This window comes from Drosophila rhopaloa, unplaced genomic scaffold, assembly GCF_018152115.1.
Source record: "Drosophila rhopaloa isolate 14029-0021.01 unplaced genomic scaffold, ASM1815211v1 contig_163, whole genome shotgun sequence".
NCBI classification, from domain to species: Eukaryota; Metazoa; Arthropoda; class Insecta; order Diptera; family Drosophilidae; genus Drosophila; species Drosophila rhopaloa.
In genome coordinates this window covers 4,240,958-4,262,129 of record NW_025335043.1, presented here as the reverse complement: position 1 = coordinate 4,262,129, position 21,172 = coordinate 4,240,958, and the positions used below count along the sequence as shown (strand labels likewise).

The 21,172-nt window shown below is 39.7% G+C and overlaps 6 protein-coding genes across 6 annotated transcripts; 1 reads left to right on the top strand and 5 right to left on the bottom strand.

Moving 5' to 3' along the window:
* Window positions 1–268: 268 nt before the first annotated feature.
* Window positions 269–2,412, bottom strand: LOC108043157. The gene is made up of 2 exons (XM_017121722.2): window positions 1,664–2,412; window positions 269–1,375 (listed from the first exon to the last, which is right to left on the bottom strand). The coding sequence occupies exons 1-2, from the start codon at window positions 2,336–2,338 to the stop codon at window positions 296–298; spliced, it is 1,755 nt and encodes a 584-aa protein (XP_016977211.2). The 5' UTR covers window positions 2,339–2,412; the 3' UTR covers window positions 269–295.
* A 6,121-nt stretch (window positions 2,413–8,533) lies between these two features.
* LOC108054039 lies at window positions 8,534–11,847 on the bottom strand. The gene is made up of 4 exons (XM_044457713.1): window positions 10,891–11,847; window positions 9,476–10,249; window positions 8,651–8,806; window positions 8,534–8,584 (listed from the first exon to the last, which is right to left on the bottom strand). The coding sequence occupies exons 1-4, from the start codon at window positions 11,845–11,847 to the stop codon at window positions 8,534–8,536; spliced, it is 1,938 nt and encodes a 645-aa protein (XP_044313648.1).
* Window positions 11,848–12,179: 332 nt separating this feature from the next.
* LOC108054036 (putative odorant receptor 69a) lies at window positions 12,180–13,242 on the bottom strand. Its single transcript, XM_044457712.1, has 2 exons — window positions 12,271–13,242; window positions 12,180–12,191 (listed from the first exon to the last, which is right to left on the bottom strand). Exons 1-2 carry the CDS (start codon window positions 13,240–13,242, stop codon window positions 12,180–12,182), a joined length of 984 nt encoding a protein of 327 aa, XP_044313647.1.
* Window positions 13,243–13,333: 91 nt separating this feature from the next.
* Window positions 13,334–14,205, bottom strand: LOC108054035 (putative odorant receptor 69a). Its single transcript, XM_017136785.2, has 2 exons — window positions 13,429–14,205; window positions 13,334–13,342 (listed from the first exon to the last, which is right to left on the bottom strand). The coding sequence occupies exons 1-2, from the start codon at window positions 14,203–14,205 to the stop codon at window positions 13,334–13,336; spliced, it is 786 nt and encodes a 261-aa protein (XP_016992274.2).
* Window positions 14,206–18,114: 3,909 nt separating this feature from the next.
* LOC108054041 (malate dehydrogenase, mitochondrial) lies at window positions 18,115–19,281 on the bottom strand. The gene has a single exon (XM_017136789.2). The coding sequence runs from the start codon at window positions 19,232–19,234 to the stop codon at window positions 18,194–18,196; it is 1,041 nt and encodes a 346-aa protein (XP_016992278.2). The 5' UTR covers window positions 19,235–19,281; the 3' UTR covers window positions 18,115–18,193.
* Window positions 19,282–19,704: 423 nt separating this feature from the next.
* On the top strand, window positions 19,705–20,885 carry LOC108054040 (malate dehydrogenase 1, mitochondrial). The gene has a single exon (XM_017136788.2). It carries the CDS (start codon window positions 19,768–19,770, stop codon window positions 20,803–20,805), a length of 1,038 nt encoding a protein of 345 aa, XP_016992277.1. The 5' UTR covers window positions 19,705–19,767; the 3' UTR covers window positions 20,806–20,885.
* The last annotated feature ends 287 nt before the right edge of the window (window positions 20,886–21,172 follow it).

Sequence of the window (21,172 nt, the reverse complement as noted above, 5' to 3'; positions counted from 1 at the left end):
AGCCACAGACACCCACATATAAAAACTAACACGCAGAACAGTAAAAGCAGAAGGACTGGCAGGATCCGGAGGAGTAGTTACAGCAACAAACAGGAGTAGTCAGAGTGTATGTCTGTCTGTCCCATATAAAAAGCAAAATAATTGGCGTGTCAGACATTTTGTTACGCCCAATTTAAGTGCTTCCCCGTTGGCCCAGAAAATTTGTATTTTCGCTTTCAAGAAGTGCGAACCTTAACCCAATCTCCTCCAAATAAATTTATTGGAAATGTTAGCTATTTACTCGCTTTTATTTAATTTATAAACTTTTCAACGAATCATGCGTTTCGGTGACGCTAGAACTAAGGCTTTCGGTTTTAAGATCTGCTGTGGAATCTGTAGCGGAATCTACAGAGGAATCTCCAACAGAATCTACTGCAGAATCTCCAGCGGAATCTAGTGTGGAATCTATTGCGGGATCTGTCACGGAATCTACTGTGAGATTTGATGTGGACTCCACAACAGTATCTGCAGTAGATTCCTTATCGGAATCCATTGAGGAATCCGTCAAAGAATCCGTAGAGGAGTCCGTGAAGGAATACGTTTTTAAATCTGATTCGATTTCTGGATCGGAAAAAAAATCTATATCGGTAAAGACTTCATCATTAGAAGTGCTCCAAATACTGGATGCGATATCTTGACTATCGGTATCATCAGAAACGCTCAAAATACTGTATGCAATATCTTGGACATCAATATCTTGGACATCAATATCATCAGGGCTCTCATCAGTATCAGATGAACCAAAATCTTCGTCAAGATCATCAGTATCAGATGAGTCAAAATCTTCTTCATCAGTATCTTCGTCATGGGAAAACAAAGATGGCTCGGAGGTGAAATTAAAGTCCCCTTCCGAATCGTCTGTGTGAGGCATTGCCGCCGAGGGTTCGCATATCGGATCATCTTCTTCGTAGTAAACAGCATGCTCGATGACAGGATAATCGACTCTCACCACACGTGACAGAAAGGATTTGTGTGATTTTCGAATAAACTGCATATAGTAGAGAAACATTTCGGTTGAAACTTCGCAGCCACCATCTGAATCGAGATCTTTCCCATAGGGACACTTGGGATCCCGGATCCAGGAGCGTTCCCCATGTTCAAAGTAGTTTGACATTAAGATTTCTCCAAAATTTTCCTGCTGGGTAATCATAGCATTATTAAGGCTGAAGCGAATCTCATCCGCAAGGTCTCTTTGAAAATCTTCGACATTGTCCACCCATTGAATTAGAAATGCTGGGTGCATCATATCGAACCTTACATTGCTCAAGACACGGCCAATGTACTTTCTGCGCTTCCGATAGTCGGACAATAGCCAGACCAGAGCTGAATAAAATACCTATAATGCATATAAAAATAGGTGAAACAATCGAAATAAAAATAATAAAAATAATAAAAATAATGCAAGCATTTTTATCAAATTATACTTATTCAATCATAATATTTTAAATATATTTATATTATATTAGATTGCTAGGCACATCCAGTGGCGTAAATAAAATTTAAACTTCCCTAAAAAATAATAGTTTGCATTTACCTTAAAATATGAAATTTGTAAAACTTGTATCTTAAATTTATTGAAAGTAGCAACCCTTAAAAAAAAGAAATCTATCACTTAACAACGTACCTCAATTTCGGACTGAACATTCAAGCCATTTGAACTGATTAAATCGCACAGGGAGCTGACATCCAGGTCCTGATATTCCTTGGTGCCCACTAGGACCAGAAAGGCCTTGCCCACTCTTTTTAACATCATATCGGCAATGGGGAGATTGTCCTTTGCTAGGGCATCCAAAAAGCACGCGAATGCATCCAGCTCAGAGAAATACTTGTGGTCGTTCAGGCAATCGAAGACGCTTTCGGCCAGAGGAGAGCACTTCAGAAATTTGGCGGCCTGGAGGAGATCTAATAACACATTGCGGGGACAATATATCCCATCTGTGGTCATCCAGGCGTAGGCCATTTCAAAGGACTCATTGGTTATTGCATCCTGCGGAAACTTGACGAAATCGTTGAACTGGAGATTATTCGTGAAGAGACGGCAGTAGATGCGGAGCACCAGAACTAGGCACTTGTAGACCGTATCGTTAAGTATCACATGGGCATGGGGACCGATGTTTTTGTCGAGGGCAAGCTCCAGTTTTTTACTCAGCGGTACCATTTTATCATCCATCATGTGTTGGAATCGCATATGTGGCATAAACTTTTTGAGGATATCATACTGGAAAGTAGCATTAAATGGCGTGTGTTCTTCCTCACTTTCCTCTTCGCATAATGGTTCAAAGGGCTTAAAAAAATCCATATGTAAAATAGAGAAAATATTATGTACAATTTTAAACACAAGTCCTTGAAAGAGTTTCCCAGCAATGATTGACATTATTCAAAAAGCTTACGTCGATCACATGTCGAAACTCTTGGGAAAGCACCCGGAATACAAAAATTAAATCAAATAAGTGAAATATAATTGTGTGAACACTTAAATGAATATTAAATTATTAAAATGAACCTATTTAAGGTAAATAACACAACAATGACAGCACAAATTGAAATGGAATTGATTAAGTGGCTACCAGTTTTTGCAAATATTTTTATGCAAATTGTAATAATGTTATTGTCAAGCCATTAATATTGATAAGCGAGCCTAAAGAATTCTTACAAATTAATCAAGTGCATTCAGTTGGCATATTGACAATGTCCTCGCATTCATTTTCCCCCACTAAATGCTGCCGTGCGGCTGCTGGTGTGTCGAATTAAAATTCATTAATTTGCCATATTAAAATTGCATTAATTAAATACCAAATCGGTTGATTGGTGAGTTGGTGCACTTAAATGTTAATAATTATTCGATGTGGAGTAATAAATGCAAGTCAGCGAGACTACAAAACCGTAATGTAAATCACCATTCTTGCATGGTTAATTTAATCTGCAATTCAATCAATCTTGTATTGAAATAAAAAACTTGCATACAAAGCGGAAAATACTTGTATTTATTTGATAACTAGAGTACACAGGGAAATCTTTATGGCCCCAAATGGTGTTTATCAAATTTTGAAGAACAGAAATATTTTCCTAGACCTCATTTAACCTTGTTCAAAAAACAAACTAGCAGCGAGCTAAAAGCCGCTTTGCATGTCTCCGCAACATTTAGCAGACCCCGGCATATAATTACACACACATACGAAAACACAATATGTCGTTGCAACTCTGCGCACTTCCGCTTAAAACCTTTTACTTCCGGCTGGCAGGAGTCGAAAAAAGTACACAACTAGCCCGAAATAGCCAAACTTTATCCGCACATTGCATGTGCCACGCAAATGCAAATTTTATATACTTACTTGCATTCCTTTTTGTAAGGCTCTTCTCAATTTAAATTTTATAATATTAAATTCTGTGAAAGTGTGCCACACAGATACGAAAAAACCAACTGACTGGGTTCGGGGATCAGGGCATTATCGCCATGTAAGTTATGGCGTCAAAAAGCAATCAATTTTTAATTTTGCGTTTAATTAAAAATGCAGCCAGGGCGCAATTAAAATTATCCCCTGCATTAAACATACGGCGTAGTCAAGTGCCACGATAAAGGTTCGATTTGGGCGTCGGCCAACTCGAAAGTTAGTCGGCTCTTAAATGACAGTAACCAAAATCTGGTTTTGTTGCAATCAATCATGGTCGGGTCGGTGGGTTGGTGGGTCGATGTGTCTTTGGTGCTCGCTCAGCATCATCGGTAATTGGAAATAGGTGGCATCGTCATCGTGATTGCGCGGTCGTCCTGTCCGCAGCAACATAGACACGACCTGACACTCACTACAGATACAGCAATATTTATGTTGCGGTCAAGAGAATAGCAATAACTATTTTAAATGTACAAAAAAATGTTTACAAAATCTTTTTTTATTTATTTAAAATCCTTGACAATCTTTCTTCCCTTTATAAAATGTTCTAAAATATATTCAATTTAAGACGAAACATATGAAGAAGCGCCTATTATAATGACCGCAGCTGTATTTAGCTATATTTATATCTCACACACATGCACATGCAGCAACTGCGTTGTGGTCGCGGCTCTAAAAGTTCGCTGCGGACATCGAACGTTCGTTTCAATGGGTTTATTAGCATGCCTCTGTGGCGTATGAGTGATATTTCAATAATGAGCATTCAATAAATTGACAATAATTATCGCCGGACATCGTATGACCAATTTGTGTCGCTTCCGAACAATCGACAATTGCCGTATGGTATATTTGATAAACAGTATCGGTTGTATTCAAATGCTTTTAAGGCAGGAAGATGTGAATATATATATCAAAACGTACACATAATATGCCAAACAATAATATGCCAAAAAGAGAATTTAATAATACCCAAATGTATTTAAATTTATTAAACATATTTAAGATGTTAAAGGAAAATCAAATTCATTTTACAATATTAAATAAAAGAATAGCTGATAATGAGTATCTACTGTATAAGCTTGTAAAAGTGGCAAATGTTTCAAACCTGGGTATCCTGTCAAGATAGATTGACAAGCATTATTCAATTGAAAGATTAAGCCCACCGATGACAGCCTGTTGTATTTGCGTTTAGCCAGCAGATCAAAGGTTTTGACCTAGCCTTTTTCCAAATCACTTTCCATTAATTTGAGCGGCCAGTAAATAATTTGATTACCCAAAGCAGTGGGCACGTCTGTTCGCTAGAAATTACACGGACATGAAATTTAATCATTCTAATTTGTGGAATTTATGAAGTTTATTGCTCGAGCTTAATAGACACAATTGCTAACAGATTTTTTAGGGGCCAAGCGGTGGCATTGTTTCAAGTTGGCGCATCTCACATCATCTATGAAATAATACAGCATTTGTAATACTCTTTAAAAAAAGATTGCTTTTAGTATTAATCCTTAAATTAATAAAATGTATTTACCAACAGAAATTTCATGAAGTATTTTTAGAATGAAGGCTACTTGATGAAAGTTTCCTTAAATTTCAAGTTAGTCCAAAAGCGATGAAAAAAGAGCCTTTTTTATTCGTATTTTTTATATGTATTTTTTTTGCTGGAAACCCACCAACATTATTTCCTCTCCGTCGCATTTTTTGACGTTTTCCGCAGTGGCGGTTTTTCCTCTTAGCATTGCTTTAGCTTTTGTTTTCCAGCTCCACGTTATGAAGCACATGGAGCTTAGGCTTGGGCTCGGCTACGTGCGGAAATGTGTCTAAATTGTGTGTAAAAATTTCGCCATCCCGTTGTTATTACATTTTTTTCTCTTCTCCGCCGCAAGTTGGGATGACACCATATGGCCCCAGCAGATAAGGCTAAGTAATTGATGGACAATGGACTAGCTGTTGTAAGTGCTTCACTTCGGAGGGGCAATAGAATATTGAAAATTAATTTATGGTTGAAGTTTTAATACAAGTAAACATTTAAGGGCCTAATTGAAAAAAGACTTTCATTACCTTACATAAAAGTGTTTCTCTTCAAAACCAAAACGTTTGAAAGACCTTTAAGCAAAACAGATTCCCAAATTAAGAATTTAACGAAGCATTTCCCCAAAATAGCCCCAAGACAAGATTGCTACAATCTACTCTATAACTTTTAAACGGTTCCAAACCAAAGCCAATTATGTCCTACCGTTTCTGTGGACCACAATATCGCTACCACCCCCACCAATTTTACATAACATTTTCAATTACCATTTCGGGTGACTCGACCAGGACCACTTGCCCCTTTTCCTCGACCCTCGAATCGGGCAAGTCTAACTACGAAATTGAGACATGTTGTTTGAGTACATTTTGTGGTTTTGACTCTGGCAGCAGGGCTGTGGGAATTTTCGTGTTTTGTGTATGCAATTTTAAATGCACATCGCAGCTCAGCTCAGTTTGGTTTGTTTTGGTTCACCCAACCAATTCCCAAGACCCATGTTGCTGTAACGAGCCGCCTTTGTTTGCTAAAAACTTATCAAGGCTATGGTCAGGACTTGGGGAATGGAGAATGGAGAATGGGACCAGAGCCCAGGGTAAACAACGATAAAATGCCTGCAATGATGATCCTGCAGCTGTATCCTGCCTCCTCTGGTCCAGTACATTTTTATACAGACTGTCGATTTTCTGAGTGTGTGTGTGTGTGTGTGTGTGTGTGTGGGAGGGGGATCGTCAGGCCAGATTTCTATGTTCCTTTGGCTATTGTCCTGGCCACTGGGACGTGTGTACTTTAAAGGTCTTGGCAGTCACTTCCACATGATTGGGCAATTCACAATCTTTTTCATATGCCCACCCCGGCTGTTGTCTAAGCTGATGACTCAATTAACTGCCAAACGTGCTTTTGTGAGCTGTCAGCTGGAAGGGCTTTGCACAACTAAGATGCCCGATTGCAATTAGCCCATATATTCGCTAGTATGGGAACTGATGCTAATAGTCTGGGATTAAAATTGAAGGTTCTAAAAAACAGTCAATTAAAGCTTACATTTTCTTATAAATGTATTCTAGCTAAGCAACATATTTCCGTATTTAACCATTGAACAAACTATATTCCAAATGACAATTACCAAAGATATTAGTAGTTCACTAATATATTATAAGTTTTCTTACAATGTTCAGGTTCATCACATAAGAAGCATTTAACTAAACTTAAATTATACTACTTTAATACTTTAAATACCTCAATTTACTCAATTTCATGTCCAACGTTTTAAACATTAAAGCTTTAATTAAAGGAAGAACGGGCAGCAAATGGAACGTGCAAAATGCATGGCCAGCAAAAAAATGTCATCGAAAGCAGAACAATAAATATGCGCTGCTCATGATTAATGATTTGCACGCACAAACGAACTAACCGAAAAAACAGCAAAATTCCTGGCCAACTTGAGAGCCAAAAAAAGCAGGCGAAAGCAACAACGCCTGGGCTGGCATTCAGTTTGTTTGGCTTTGCGGGCAGCGTAGCGTGTATTAAGGGAATTAAAATGTTATTATATAATACAAGGACAAGGGTCCCAGCAAGATGATGAAGACGAGGAGGTGGACAGGACACGATGGCAACGCCGTTGCCACTGATCCCGGATAACGACGTGATAATCACACCCATCTCAGCCACTCAGCCCCAGCATATGACGGACGATGGTCGGGTGATGGGACGGCCAGGTGACTTGTACATAATTCCAACAATTCTTGCAAAGAACTTAATTTTACGCTCCTGCATTTTCCGAAATGAAAAGTTTGATGCTCCCCCCTGACAACCTTTGTCTGGCTTTAATAAGTTTACTTAGTTCCAGCCAGAAAAGCACCGAAGCGGGCACTCAGTTGGCTTCCTTTCAAATATCCGCACATATTCCTACACCCCGAGGTGGGTTTTTGTCTTTCATGCTGACTTTAATTTCGTTTTGCATGGGCTTCCTTTGTTTTGCATTGTTGTGCAGCAAGTGAAAGCAAATTACTGGGTCAACTCGTTGGGGTATCTTCAAAATTTTTTTGGAAATTTTAATTAGCTTTTGACCTGAAATACTTGCCAGCTTAGTAACATTCTAATATTTTCTAAAATTATGCCACTTTGAAATCGTCGTAGAGTTTGGTGAAGTTATGAACTCTGGATGTCCAGTTGTGGGTGACCTTTTTACAAGTTGTCATAATCGTTTTAAATAACTAACATGAAAATCGGTCAAAATTTTGAGCAACGTTAAAATGAATGCAGATTTTCAGAGAATCGACCCACAAGTCTTTAGAGGTACGCCACTGTGAAATCGCATTAAGTTTGATAAAGTTATGGACTCTGGAAGTCCAGTTGTGGGTGACCCTTTTAAAAGTTGTCATAATCGTTGAAATAACTAACATGAAAATGGGTCATGGCTAGTTCGACTCTCCTGGTGATGCTGATCAAGAATATATGCAGTGTCCTCTTTTCAATAAAGTTGTAACACTGGCTTTAAATTATTGATATTGTTTATTCCATTCAACTTTTAACTTAAATTTAAAAAAAAACTTCTGTAATTATCCAAAGCGTCCGATCGAGTCGAGATTCTGGCGGCGATTGATTTAGCGAGGAGTTGCCAGACATTATTTTCTGCAGTTGATTACTTCCTTTTCAGTACATTTCAAAAGAAGGGAGACAAAGACTAGTAGGTGAGACCGCTCCTGGTAACTCTGATCTCATCACCAAAACTACCGGATCCCACATATATATACTTTATAGGGTCGGAAATGTCTCCTTCACTGCCTTGCAAACTTTTGACTGAAATTAAATTACCCTCTGCAAGGGTATAAAAACTAGATATTCCCAAACAAAAGCTTTGGTTAATTAAAGCTGGATGATATATATTTTATTTACTAATAAAACAGGATTAACGTGCTGATTCCACAAACTACTTTCTAATCCATTATATGGTTGATATTTTGATTAATATATTTTTAGAGCTGATTCAACAAACTACTTTCTAATCCATTTTATGGTTGATATTTTGATTAATATATTTTTAGAGCTGAACTCTTGTACGAGGACGTTGCGCATTTTACTTTCACTTTAAAGAACGCACGCATGTGAACATTTGATACGAAAGCTTTAATGTCTATTAGAAGATAAATAAATTAAATACTGTTTATTAACGATCGGTGAAAATTTAAGAAAAACTCACATTCACATAGGTGTCAATGGATACAGGTGCCAGCTTGTATGTTCTCCACACATACGGTTTTGAAGCTCGAATCATCAAGATGAGCAGCATTTTGCGATAAGCCAGATCACCCTCATACCAGTTATTATAAAAGGCAGCTGACAACACTTTTTCACTCTGAAATAAGACAATGATATTAATATATATATAATAATTGATTTATATATTTTTTAAATTTATTATACTCTTCAATTGTAACTTTGATACTTTCTTAGAGTTTAAATTTTTTAAACCACTTAATCAGTCATCGTATTGAGTAATGTCAAATTATGGGCCATAAAGCATATAGTCAAGGTTGTTAAAATTATAAAAAAAATATATAAAATAAGTTAAAGATGCCATTAATACTGTCCGCCAATTTTATCAGTCTGTGATGGTAATTCATCCTTGTTTCCTTGACTCTCGGTGACTCTTTGCCTATTCATTTTTGGTAACATGGTCCATCGACAGTCTATGTCTGTTTAGAGTATAAGCACCTGGAACTGCGTCGTTCTAAAGGCCACTTTATGCTGACAATTTTCCAGAAAACCATTCCCCAAAAATTAGGCAATCAACCTACCAGCGATGATGTCCTGGGAACATGCACTGCATTAATTGGATTATTATGTCAATTAAAAATTCCTCTGAGTTTCCATGCAAAGGAGGAAGCTCTGAACGTGAGCTTTAAGTCCCTTGTTAAATTTTAAAGAGGTAAAATTAGTAAATGTCTGATAAAAGATGAAATACTTTGTTGTTCATATTTCCCAAAAGGTTTTGGTAATAACTTGAAGCCCTTTCAAAACTTACCACAAAAATCAAGTCCGTACCATCTTGACTAAGGGAAAAATTGTACAACAGAAAGATGAGAAGTCCCATCGTTTGTTTTAGGGCCGTGCCCAAGTCCATCACGATAATGGAAAAGCCTAGGAAACACAAGGAAGATATAGACGCGAAGAGGATTATGAGGAACGTAAAGTTAAAGGATTGATTCACACTGTTCAACCGATCCTTGGCAGTTGGATCACGGGCATCGATAGCTTCAATCCGCTTGGCCAACCCATCAAATTGAATTTGCAGCTGAACGACGAAAAAGGTTATTAGATACTGGGTAAAAATGATGACACACATGTTGGCTTGGGCCGAACCAGCCTGACAAACAATCGCAGCAAAAAATCCAGGCAATGATCCCTCGATCTTCCAGGGATTCCAGGAATTGCTCTGGATACGATAACTCAACTGCTTGTTTTCTGTCATGTCTGCTACATAATCGATCGGGTCCATGGCACTACTATCGACAAAATATCCGTACATGATTCCACCAATATTGTGATATAATAAATTTATAGCTCCAAACCAGAAGATAAAGCGTTTGACCAAATTGCGATTGACTCTCAATCTCCTGCCATTCCACTCGATTCTGGGCAGTTGGGCCACTCGGCAGACTAGGTCCGGATATCTCATAAAATCATAAATTAGTACTAACTTACTCGGCTGTTTTCTCAGGCGAGTTAACGAAGTTGGTTGTATATCCACTGTGAGAACTTGCAACTGCTTCAGCTCTTTGAAGGACAAATCACTTAGCTTGGGTAATTTGGTAAAAAATTGTCCGAATATTAAAATGCCAATTAGGCACCTTTGAATTCCCAAGACACATACTTCTAAAGTAATTATATTATTCAGTTTATAAGAATGGGTTATTGCAAATAATAGAACCAACGAAATTAAGAAGTTATTATTATGATCTGTGGGATGTTTTCAGCCCACCCTATACTAAATTACTATTATTTTATATTAACGACAGAAAACTGCTAAGTCACCTCAGTTATTATGAAGCTGATGACGAAATTGTAAACGATAAATGAGACTAGACCATCGAGTGTGTTATGCAATTAGACTTCGAAACTTCTGATAACGAGAATCAACTTCAAGTAGTTGATTGGATATAGCGAAGAGAATCACTTTAAATTGATATGTAAAAATTCATATGATATTGTGAGTGCCCACGGAGAATGTCTTGATTGCCCAATAGGAGTGTCTTTTACGCTGGTTTTATTAGCTATGTCAGAGTTCTTGTGAGCAGGCAACTGCCATTAATAAACGACAAATTATAAGGGACGGTAATGTCCCAACCGAAAAATTGGAATAAGATACGTATCTCTTAAGTGTTAAAATTATCTATATCACTACTTTACAAAAGCAAACTATTCTATCCCCTTACTTACCGCAACAGTGACTTCAGAGCCCAAGTAGCAAATTATGAAGTTGTAGGAAATAAAAGCAATTAGTCCATTGACGAACTGGAAGGCAGATCCCAAATCAAGGTGCAGTACAGCCACACTTGTCATGCAAATGGCAATTGTGGTAAATACCAAACTGACTAAAAATGAAATGTTCAATGTCCTATTCATTTTCTCTCCGAGCTTCAATATTTCGTAGTGGTATTCGATTAACTTTCTCAACTTCCGATGGGCTTCTGCATGGCGAGAATCTAGGGTGATTAACTGATCGGCTAGACCATCAATATGTAGTTTAAATTGAAAGGTAAATATGCATATTATATTCTGAGTGATCATCGTGAATGCCACGCTTATGCACGAAGTGTAACAAAGGCTGAGGTAAGTTAAACTGTATACTAAAACCGAATCCTGGATATTCCAGGGAAACCAGATGTTTAACTGCAGCCTGTAACTGAAGTTCTCTTTATCCATCAAGTATTCGAACAGCATTCCCACAAGGGGTGCCATATTAAAATATATAACAAAGATCGTGTAATATATACCCTCACATTTCATAATGCCTGTGGCCAACCTGCAGTAATGCTGACATCTATAGTGCTTATCTCTTGACTTTGGATGTATTTCCTCCAAGTTCGCAAGCACCTCCTCGAATTGAGGTCGATTTATCGTGATGACCAATGCATTGCAGGTGGCAACAGTTGAAAGCATCAGACTTCCTGCCATCTCCGATATTCCGGCCACGTAATCTTGCGTATTTGAAGCTTTTCTTCCGTTTAAAATCCAATATATAAGAAAGCCAACATTCAAGTAAGCTAGTAATATAAGGCCAATTACGAATAGAGTTTTTCTGGCTTTTTCATTTTTGTTTCTCTCTGTTGGACGTCCATTCCATTGAAAAGGCGGGATCATGGCCATACAGAAGGCTAGGTCCAAGTACTTCATATAGTCGTGCAACTGCATCCTGTTCCAAACTGCAAATGACTCAAAAATGCTTCGATTCAAGTCGGCTCTAATCGAATCATTTTAAATCAGCTGTATTCGAGGTCTTGGGAAACGGCAGCTGTCCTTAATTTACCAAATACGGTAATGACAAAAACTCAATTTCAAAAAATTTATCTGACTCGAAGGTAGTTGCCAATTCCTAGGGCGAGGTGGTAAAACATTTGTTTTTAGCTAAAAAAAAATACCTATGTTTTTAATATTTTTATTTTTGTCGCAACAGACAGCATCTAAATAAGTGTCCAACAAGGAAATATCGAATATAAAAATTGACATTATGACATTATCTATCAATATATCAGTATGGAACCATTGGCTCAACCTCACAAACGCCTTGCCAAAAAAAATTTCAAAAAGATTACTTACCGCTCTAGTAACCTCGGTGCCCATGTAGCAAATGAAGAAGTAGTAGAGGACGAATGCCACAAGGCCACTGACATATTTGATGGCAGATGCCAGATCGAGCAGAAGAACAGCCACACTCGTCGTACAAATGGCAATAGCTGAGAAAATTTGGCTGGTCAGGAAAATAGGGTTCAAGATCCGATTACACTGCTCCCCAATCTCAAGGATACGCCAATGATAGGCAATCAAAGACCTTAATTTCCAATGTGATTCTGGACTGCTAGAGTTGAGCGACAGTAGCTGACATGATAAGGCGTCACAGTGCAGTTTAATTTGCCAAGTAAATATGCAGTTTAAACACAGAACTTTTATGGTGAAGCCAACGCCCACAATCGAGCCCATTGCTTGGCTAATAACACCGATGCCAAAACCTAATGCTGAACCCTGAATCTTCCAGGGAAACCACATATTGGCTTGCATTTTGTAGGATATATCCTTATCCATCAGATTCTCCCACATGAGCAAAAGAAGTGGCGCTGTATTGTAATACACATAAAATATGATGTAAAATTTAAACATAATCTCCATTATAAAGATCGCCATCTCGTGGTAGTGCTGGCACCGATCCTGATTATCTTCTGGTCTGTAACTCAGCGCTTGGAGCTCTGCGAACACCGCCTCGATATTGGATCGGTTTCTTGTGAGTGTCCATACAAATGAGCATGCGGCAGTGACTAGCATAAGTGAACCGCACGTTTCCGAAAGTTGTGTCACGAACTTATCCATATCCTTTTCATTTCTGCCAAACAGGAACCAATACATATTTACTCCGAAATTCTGGTAGACCATAAAAGCAACTCCAAACAGGAAAAAGCTTTGTTTGACTGTTGTTTGTTTATCTCTATCTCTTGGCCCTCCAATCCATCGATAGCGTGGTACAAATGCGATGCGACAGGCGAGGTCTATATACTTCATATAGTCAATCAACTGCATTCTGTTATGAACTGTGAGTGAATTGAGACTGCCTTGAAATATAAGGACTTTTTTTCGCCTGGAGGTCTAATAAGGTAATTTGAAACCAATTCTAATAGTCCTATGAGAACAGACATCTGTTTGATTTACCATCTAGTATGGTGCAAGGTTATGTTAAAAATATGTAGATGATATTAGAGTACTTACTGCGGATGTGACTTCAGTGCCCAAGTAGCAGATGACGAAGTGGTAGAGGACAAATGCAGCCAGATTATTTATGTACTTGAAGGCAGAGGCCAAGTCGAGTAGCAAAATAGCCGCGCTGGTCATACAAATTGCAATTGTAGAACCAACCAGGCTAGTCATGAATAAGGGGTTCAAGATGTGATTAATTTGTTCCGTGATCTGAAGGATGCACGAATGATAGGCGATCAGATTCCTCAACTGTTGATTTGCATCGGGCTGACGGGAATCCAGGTTCAATAATTGACTAGCCAAGCCGTCAAAGTGCAGTTTCAGTTGGAAAACGAATATGCAAACCAAATGTACGGCTACTATAGCGAATGCAACGTCCACAGTCGAAATCAGGATTATAATAAGTACAGCCACACCGAACCCAATCGCTGAGCCGTGAACTTTCCAGGGAAACCAAGTGTTAGCCTGCAAAGTGAAACTCAGTTCCTGCCTCTGTTGGTATTCCCAAAGCAGCAGCAAAATTGGGGCACTATTGTAGTACACCAAGAAGGCCATAAATAACACAAACTCAATCTTCATTATAAGCATAGCCAAGTCAAAGTAGTGCTGGCAACGATAGTGCCTATCCCTGGCTCTGGGATATATCTCCTGTAGTTCTTGGAACACCGATTCAATCAGATGGCGATTCCTTATGAGAGCGTATATGTGGGCGAATCCCACAGAGGTTAACGTAAGAGCACCACACGTTTCCGAAATTTGTGTCACAAAAGCAGTCGTTTCCTCAGCCATCCGCCCGTTTTGATACCAATGGAAAAACTGTGCAAAAAGCTGATAGATTGCACAACTGACTCCAAGTACAAATAAAGCCCTTTTTTCCAACGTGTAGGGTTTTCCATTTGTGGGCCGTCCTGTCCATTGAAAGCGGGGTGAAAACCCAAGCCAGCAAGCTAGGTCTATATACTTCATATAGTCGTGCAACTGCATCCTCTTATAGACTATGACTGACTTGTCAATGGAAAAACTTGTGGACATTCGGTGGACATTAAGAGGATTTTTGGTTCGGGACCTAATTGAGCAATTTTAAATAAGTCCTTGGGAAAAGCCAACTGCTAGTATAGCAAATAATTGATAAAAACCCATTTATATGGGTACTTTCTTAAGGAATCCACACTACTCTTACAGTAAAGCTAAGTTAAATAATCTTGTTAATTTTTTTAAGCTTGTAAGCTTTTTTCATTACTTCATTAAAATAATATATAATTAAAAACAAAACAATATTTTAAATATGTTTAAAAGCGGGACTTACAAAACATTTGGCGGTGCCACGGAACCGGCGTGAATATCACTTAAAAATGTGTACGAAAGCAACAATCTTTTTTGATTACAGAAATAATAAGGATTTTTTTACCTTATACTTATATTAGATTTTACCAATTATTATTCGGTTTCCTTTGTAAACTTTCAACGTTATGTCATAACATTAAAAAAAAAACCTAGAAAATCCACAGGGTATATAAGCCAATCACAAATTAAACAAGGGCATTTTAAATATTGAAATACTCGCTTATATTACTCTTACACTCGGCTCCCACATGATTTGTTTATTTATTTATTTTATATTCGTGTCAAGCTCGTAATGATGATGCCTTTGAGCTGGTTAGCAGGCTTTTATGCGCTCGTCTATCGCTGCTGATATCAGCAGACAAGTGCTGCTCGTTCTGCACTCCATTTCCGGCGGAAGTCCACCCAAAGAGACATTTTTATGTACAGACATATATGCTGTGCCTGCATGTTTGAGCATGTGTATTCTACTTATTGTACTTGGCGCTTGTTTACTTCTTTGTTTATGGGCATCCTCATGGCCCCCGCTCTTTTACGAGTCCGTCCTATTGCCAGTTTTTATTGTTGCCTTTATTCTGCGGTCTACTTGGTTGCGCCTCATATGCTCCATGTTCCATACTCGTTGGCCCCAGGATATATGCTATTGATTTATGGTTTGGTGATTTCGCTCCTTGTGCGGGATTTTCTGTTTACTGTCGACGTCTCATCAGCGTTTTGTTGCGGTAATTAAACTCTGATTGGTTTTCAATTGTTTTTATTGATTGGCAATAGCGCTTCTTTTTAATCGAGGTTCTGTTGATTCGCAATTAGCCACCGAATTCCCCGGGTGAAGTTGCGGACGGACAGACTTAAATTCAGTTGAAATATCCTTTGAAAGTAAAATTTATGAAGACAAACAAAAGCGGAAAACTTGGCAGGACTCGACGCGGCCAATTGCCAAAGGACTCAAATCGAGCGGCAGCTGCGCGTAATGGACAATTTGAATTATCCGTCCGTCGCCGGTGGCGAAGGAGTGTGAGTAATAGTTTTGGCAGCCAGCGCCTTTTGGCCAGGAATTTATGGAGATCCACGAGCCAAGGGCCACTACATCGAGTCCGGCTCTTGGCAGAAGCCGCTCCAATTCATCTCCTTCGTCCTGGACGTCGTCCTGACAAGTGCAAAAGTACAGCAAAGTTATGGGCCACCAACTCAGACAACTCGCAACTGTTGGACTTATCGATCGGCAGCAGTCGGGCCTTTTAAACTAATTAAGCCCCGGTAAGGGGAACAACACATGCTACTAATTTGCGAAATTAACGTGTTTGTTTTGGCCAGACTCAAAATAAATTACCAACAAAAAAAATTACGGCTGGGCAAAGGTAAAGGGAAATGGCCATAAATTCGCATCGAATGCGAATGCCAAGCTGCAACTTTGGGTTGCCTTGTTTACTCCCGCACAAAAAAGGTTTGCGGAGTTGGCTTGGAAATTACAGCCAACTGGGAAATTTATGTGCAGTTTCATGGAAATTAAACGCCCCGGGCCAGCACTAACCCAGCTGCTCGGACTTCCGGTTTCCCGAGGCGCTATCCTATTTTGACAAGGATCTATGAAAATAGTGTGAAAAATTATTGTTCCACTCCCCCGCTCGCTTGGCATTCTAAACTGCTAAATTAAGATAAATGAACACATTCAGCCGGAGGAATTTATTTGTTTTGATAAGTTTCGTATTCTGGTTCCGTATTTGTCCAAAAAAGGGATGTGATTTATACGAACATTTCGGGAAGAGCAGATGTTTAAGAAGTGAAAACTCTTGAACCAAAATTCGTCCTTTAATTAGAAATTTCGGAAAGACTTTTCACTTTTTTGGCATTCTACAGTGCAACTTATTTTTATCGATTACTGCTTTTAATAAAAATGAAACTAAAAGCCCGCCGAAATTCACCAATAAAAAACCAAGTTTCAGTATTCTGATTTTGCTACTTGGCAACTTTTTTAATATGCCCGGAAAGATCAACATCGGTGGAAAGCTCGGGTCCAAATGACTTTCGCTAATAAATAAAGTTTTGCGATGGTCAGGTAAACACTCGGCATGACCCACAAAAAGTTTGTGTACAAATAAACAGAAAGCAGTAGCGTAGCCAAATCAGAAATAAAACAGCTCCTAAACTTGCGGAAAGTAGTTCGACCGAAAATTGTTTGCTGATGTGGCTTAGAATTTTCCTGCAATTAGTTAACCCATAAACGGAAAGTGTTGCATATGAAATATATGACCACAAAATACCAACAAATTGCCCAGAGGCCAGAAAACGAAAATTTATGAGGTCGTAAAGAAAATCGTAATAAGCAAAAAGAGTACGGTGTAACTATGGAAAAAATTATTGCTTAAAAATTAAAAAAAGCTGAATGGTATATTTTATTTATTGGATGGTAAAATTGGTTCTTTAAAAGACATATAATTCCCTGGCGTAATGACTTGGAAAGCCACTTAACTGAGACACCTTTTCTTGGACCCATGTTTTGTTTTTTCGAAATCCACATTCTGGTTTCTGTTCGTAGGTGGCCCACTGGCCAACATGTTGTCTGAAATGCCTTGGCTTAATTTATCTTGTTGTCAGCCTGGGTGGCAGCAACAAATGCAGCCGCAATAGTGGAATTACTCACACACACGCTCCAACTAAAACTTGGCCAGGTGAACTCCGGGTGAAAGTGAAACTGGGTCGCAAGAAAGTTTGGCGCCACCCACTTTTTTTTGCGAAGGGAGGGGACAACAAGATAAAATGGACACACCCAATGTGTTTTTCGTTTTTATGGGGCGAGTGTGAAATAAAGTGAAGAAAATTGCTGCCTACTTTTTGGGGGCCACACGTAGGAAGGATGTCGGGTTTTCGAGGGGGGCCAAAGATGGCCAAGCAATTTGTTAGCAGGTCGAGCAGAGAGCGTCTCAGTGCAAATGTAATTTACTGCCAGACGATATACGCTGGCCCACAGAAATATTTTGCCCGGAATTTATTTGCGGGCATTTAAACAGAAATAAAACCAAATGATTTTAAATACAACCACAATCCTTAGTAAAATACCTTACACATTTTTAAGTGAAGTTATCCTTCCTTCAATATTAAGAATTTTAATTGTTCTTAATTTTCTACTTTGCTGCTTTGAGAAAATAAATAAAATCACCATGTAATCAAAACTATTTCTTAATAAAACAATTAATTAAAATATCAAAGCTTTATTCGTATACGAATTTTATTGTTGAAGTGGAATTTAATTTGTAATCGGTTTTAGAAATCATTGATGATTTATGTTAGAATAAGTATGTTTTAATCTATGTAATTTCTAGTGTCTAAACGTTTTATTTTATTTGATCTCAGTTCAAATAAGTCATTTACACAGAATAAAATTAAACGCTTTCCCCTAATTTATTTATAGGTATAAAAGTGTAAAATTTGTGTGACATTATGGCAGTGCCGCTGGAATAGCCTTCTCCATCAACGACTTCCTGGCAAAATCGATCCCTTCATTGGCATTCTGTTTTAGAACAGGAAGCAGCTTTTCGAAGGCCTCTTTTTCATTGACACTCATCGGAGGAAGGGGTAAATATCGCTTGATTCCATATTTACCCAATTCCAGGAGACTGGCGATGAAGGGGGCCTCCGTTAACTCCGAGGCTACAAAGGCGCACTCGATGATGCCCTCCTGGCCACCAATTCCACGAAGCAAGGAGTCCACGAAATGCGCACCCGCAAAAGCCATCGATAAAGTGGCTGATCCCTTACCAGCCTTGGCATTTACCACCTCTGTTCCTGCCTCCTGGATGCGATGAGTCATCTTCTGGACATCTTCTCGGCCACCTTTAAACTCCGGCTGACATTGCGAGATGAGCGGTAGAATAGTGATCCCGGCATGGCCACCAATCACGGGAATGTTAACTTTATCAGGAGATATCTTCATAGCATCGCCGATGAACTTTTTCGAGCGCACCACATCCAAAGTGGTAATGCCAAACAGACGTCGCGGATCATACGCCCCGTGGGCTTTAAGGACCTCTGCTGCCGTTGGGACAATCATATTGATCGGATTGGTGATGAAGGCCAATAGAGCTCCTGGACAGGCGTTACTAACGGCAGTGGCCACTTTGACAGCCACACTGCCATTGGCGGCCATCAGTTGATCCCGCAGCATTCCTGGAAGACGTGGCATTCCGGCGGCCACAACCACCACATCCGCTCCACTCAAGGCCGGCTCAAGTTCGACTTCACCCGTAAACCCGATCACCTTTCCCTCCTGACTGACATGCGATAGATCCGCAGCGATGCCCTTCATTTCGGACAGATCGTGAAGCGCCAGTTCATCGATTCCAGGACTGCGGCGGATCAGGAGCGATAGCGGCTGGCCAATCCCTCCACCAGCTCCCACCACGGACACCTTTAAAGTGCGGATCACAACACGCCATGGTGCTATTTTTGTCTGTGACTTTAGACTTCCAAGTAAAAACATTTTGCTAAGAATGAAATCGACTGGATAAGCAGAATTGCAACTTTTGACTTTTCAATTCAATGCCTACTATTCACAGAATAATGAAATAAACACAATGGCTTACATTTTCGTACTAACAACCTATAAGAGTTGACCGTTCTTTGATTGTGTATGTTAAATATAATACTTTAAAAGTGGCTTAATACTGAGAGGTAACCTGAAATACATTATTTGCATTAATTGACCATTAATTTCAAGGTGAAAGATATATTATTTCTTATGTACTTCCCCAGATATTAATGTATTCATACTTTATGGCAAAAACCTGAATTTAATTTATTTATAATTTCCAAACTTTATAAACTCTTTCAATACTACGTCTTTACCTGGTTAAGTGGACTTTCTACATATATAAATGTTAAAAGCACTACATATTCACTAAAAATCTCGTTATCTATTCTTTTTATTTCACCTCGCCTTGCTATATTTTTGATTATTAAGTAAAGCCTTTTATAAATTTGAACAGTTGAAATATATTTATCGACTGCCCGAGAATGTTTGCCCTCCGACTATGCACCCAAGTATCCAGAGTGCCGTTCGAGGCCTTTAATTTTGGACGCGGTGGCAGCATGCGAGGCCTCAAGGTCGCCGTCGTGGGTGCGGTGGGTGGCATTGGTCAGCCGCTGACCCTGCTCCTCAAGCAGAATCCGCACATCTCGGTGCTCTCGATACACGACATTCGGAACACGGCCGGAGTGGCGGCGGATCTGTCGCACATCAATACCCCGGCCACTGTGTGCAACTTCGAGGGAAAGAGTGGCCTCAAGAAGGCGATGGATAAGGCAGATATAGTGGTGATTCCGGCGGGATTGCCCCGTAAGCCGGGAATGCGACGTGAGGATCTGGTGGACGTGAATGCCAGCGTGGCCTGCGAGGTGGCCCATGCGGCCAGTGCCGTTTGTCCCGGCGCCCTGCTCGCCTTCATCACGAATCCCATCAATGTGATAGTACCCATCGTTGCCACGATCCTCAAGGCGAAGGGAACGTATGATCCGAACCGACTCTTTGGTGTGACGACCCTCGATGTGGTGCGATCGAAGACTTTTATCGGTGACATCCTTAACGTTGACCCAAGGACTGTGGATTTGCCCGTCATCGGTGGCCACACCGGCCACACCATCCTGCCCATCCTGTCGCAGTGCCAACCGCTTTACAAGGGCTCCGACGAGGAGCGTCAGGCCCTGATCCGTCGCATCCAGGAGGCGGGCACAGAGGTGGTCAAGGCCAAGGATGGCCTCGGATCGGCCACCCTATCGATGGCCTATGCCGCCTATCACTTCGTGGAGTCGCTAATTAAGGGAATAAAGGGATCGAAGGACGAGTGCATTGTGGAGTGTGCCTATGTGGATTCGGATGTCACCGAGGCCAAGTTCTTTGCCACCCAGCTCATCCTGGGACCCCAGGGCATCAAGGAGAACATCGGACTCCCCGAAATGGACGATGAGGAGAAGCAGGCCCTCGAGTGCATGCTGCCAAACTTGAAGAAGAGTATCGAAAACGGAATTAAGTTGGGCGAGGAAATGTCCTGTTGACTTTAATTAAAATATTTTTAATGACTTTGATTTTTAGAATCAATAAAATAAATTAGTTAGTTTTTCATTAAAAAAAAGTACCAAGAGTTTTTTATATTTTACAAACACTTATGAAAAAGCCGTAAAGAAACGGAATGCTTAAATTGTTAGACAAGTTTTAAGGCCATTAAGCTGGTAAGTTGAGGAAGCCCTTAGTTTATAACTTTTTTCTTGGCTAAATGACGATTCCCGGGAATAAAAGCCACAGACCCAGCTGGGGCTCGGCACCAAACAGTGGCGGATTCCCATACCATCACCAAACTCTGCGGAGCCGCAAATCTTTGCGGTCTCGTCTTAATGGCAAAGAAATTGTGATTTATGCCTCGAG

Excerpts from the sequence above, each read along its gene's own strand:
- LOC108043157 (XM_017121722.2), bottom strand. The coding sequence starts at position 2,338 with ATGGATTTTTTTAAGCCCTTTGAACCATTATGCGAAGAGGAAAGTGAG. Across the intron at positions 1,376-1,663 it reads ATGTTCAGTCCGAAATTGAG|GTATTTTATTCAGCTCTGGT; the intron begins GTACGTTGTTAA and ends TATGCATTATAG.
- LOC108054039 (XM_044457713.1), bottom strand. The coding sequence starts at position 11,847 with ATGAAGTACTTGGACCTAGCCTTCTGTATGGCCATGATCCCGCCTTTT. Across the intron at positions 8,807-9,475 it reads GTACGGACTTGATTTTTGTG|AGTGAAAAAGTGTTGTCAGC; the intron begins GTAAGTTTTGAA and ends GTCTTATTTCAG. Across the intron at positions 8,585-8,650 it reads CCATTGACACCTATGTGAAT|ACATTAAAGCTTTCGTATCA; the intron begins GTGAGTTTTTCT and ends ATCTTCTAATAG.
- LOC108054036 (XM_044457712.1), bottom strand. The coding sequence starts at position 13,242 with ATGCAGTTGATTGACTATATGAAGTATATAGACCTCGCCTGTCGCATC.
- LOC108054035 (XM_017136785.2), bottom strand. The coding sequence starts at position 14,205 with ATGGCTGAGGAAACGACTGCTTTTGTGACACAAATTTCGGAAACGTGT.
- LOC108054041 (XM_017136789.2), bottom strand. The coding sequence starts at position 19,234 with ATGTTTTTACTTGGAAGTCTAAAGTCACAGACAAAAATAGCACCATGG.
- LOC108054040 (XM_017136788.2), top strand. The coding sequence starts at position 19,768 with ATGTTTGCCCTCCGACTATGCACCCAAGTATCCAGAGTGCCGTTCGAG.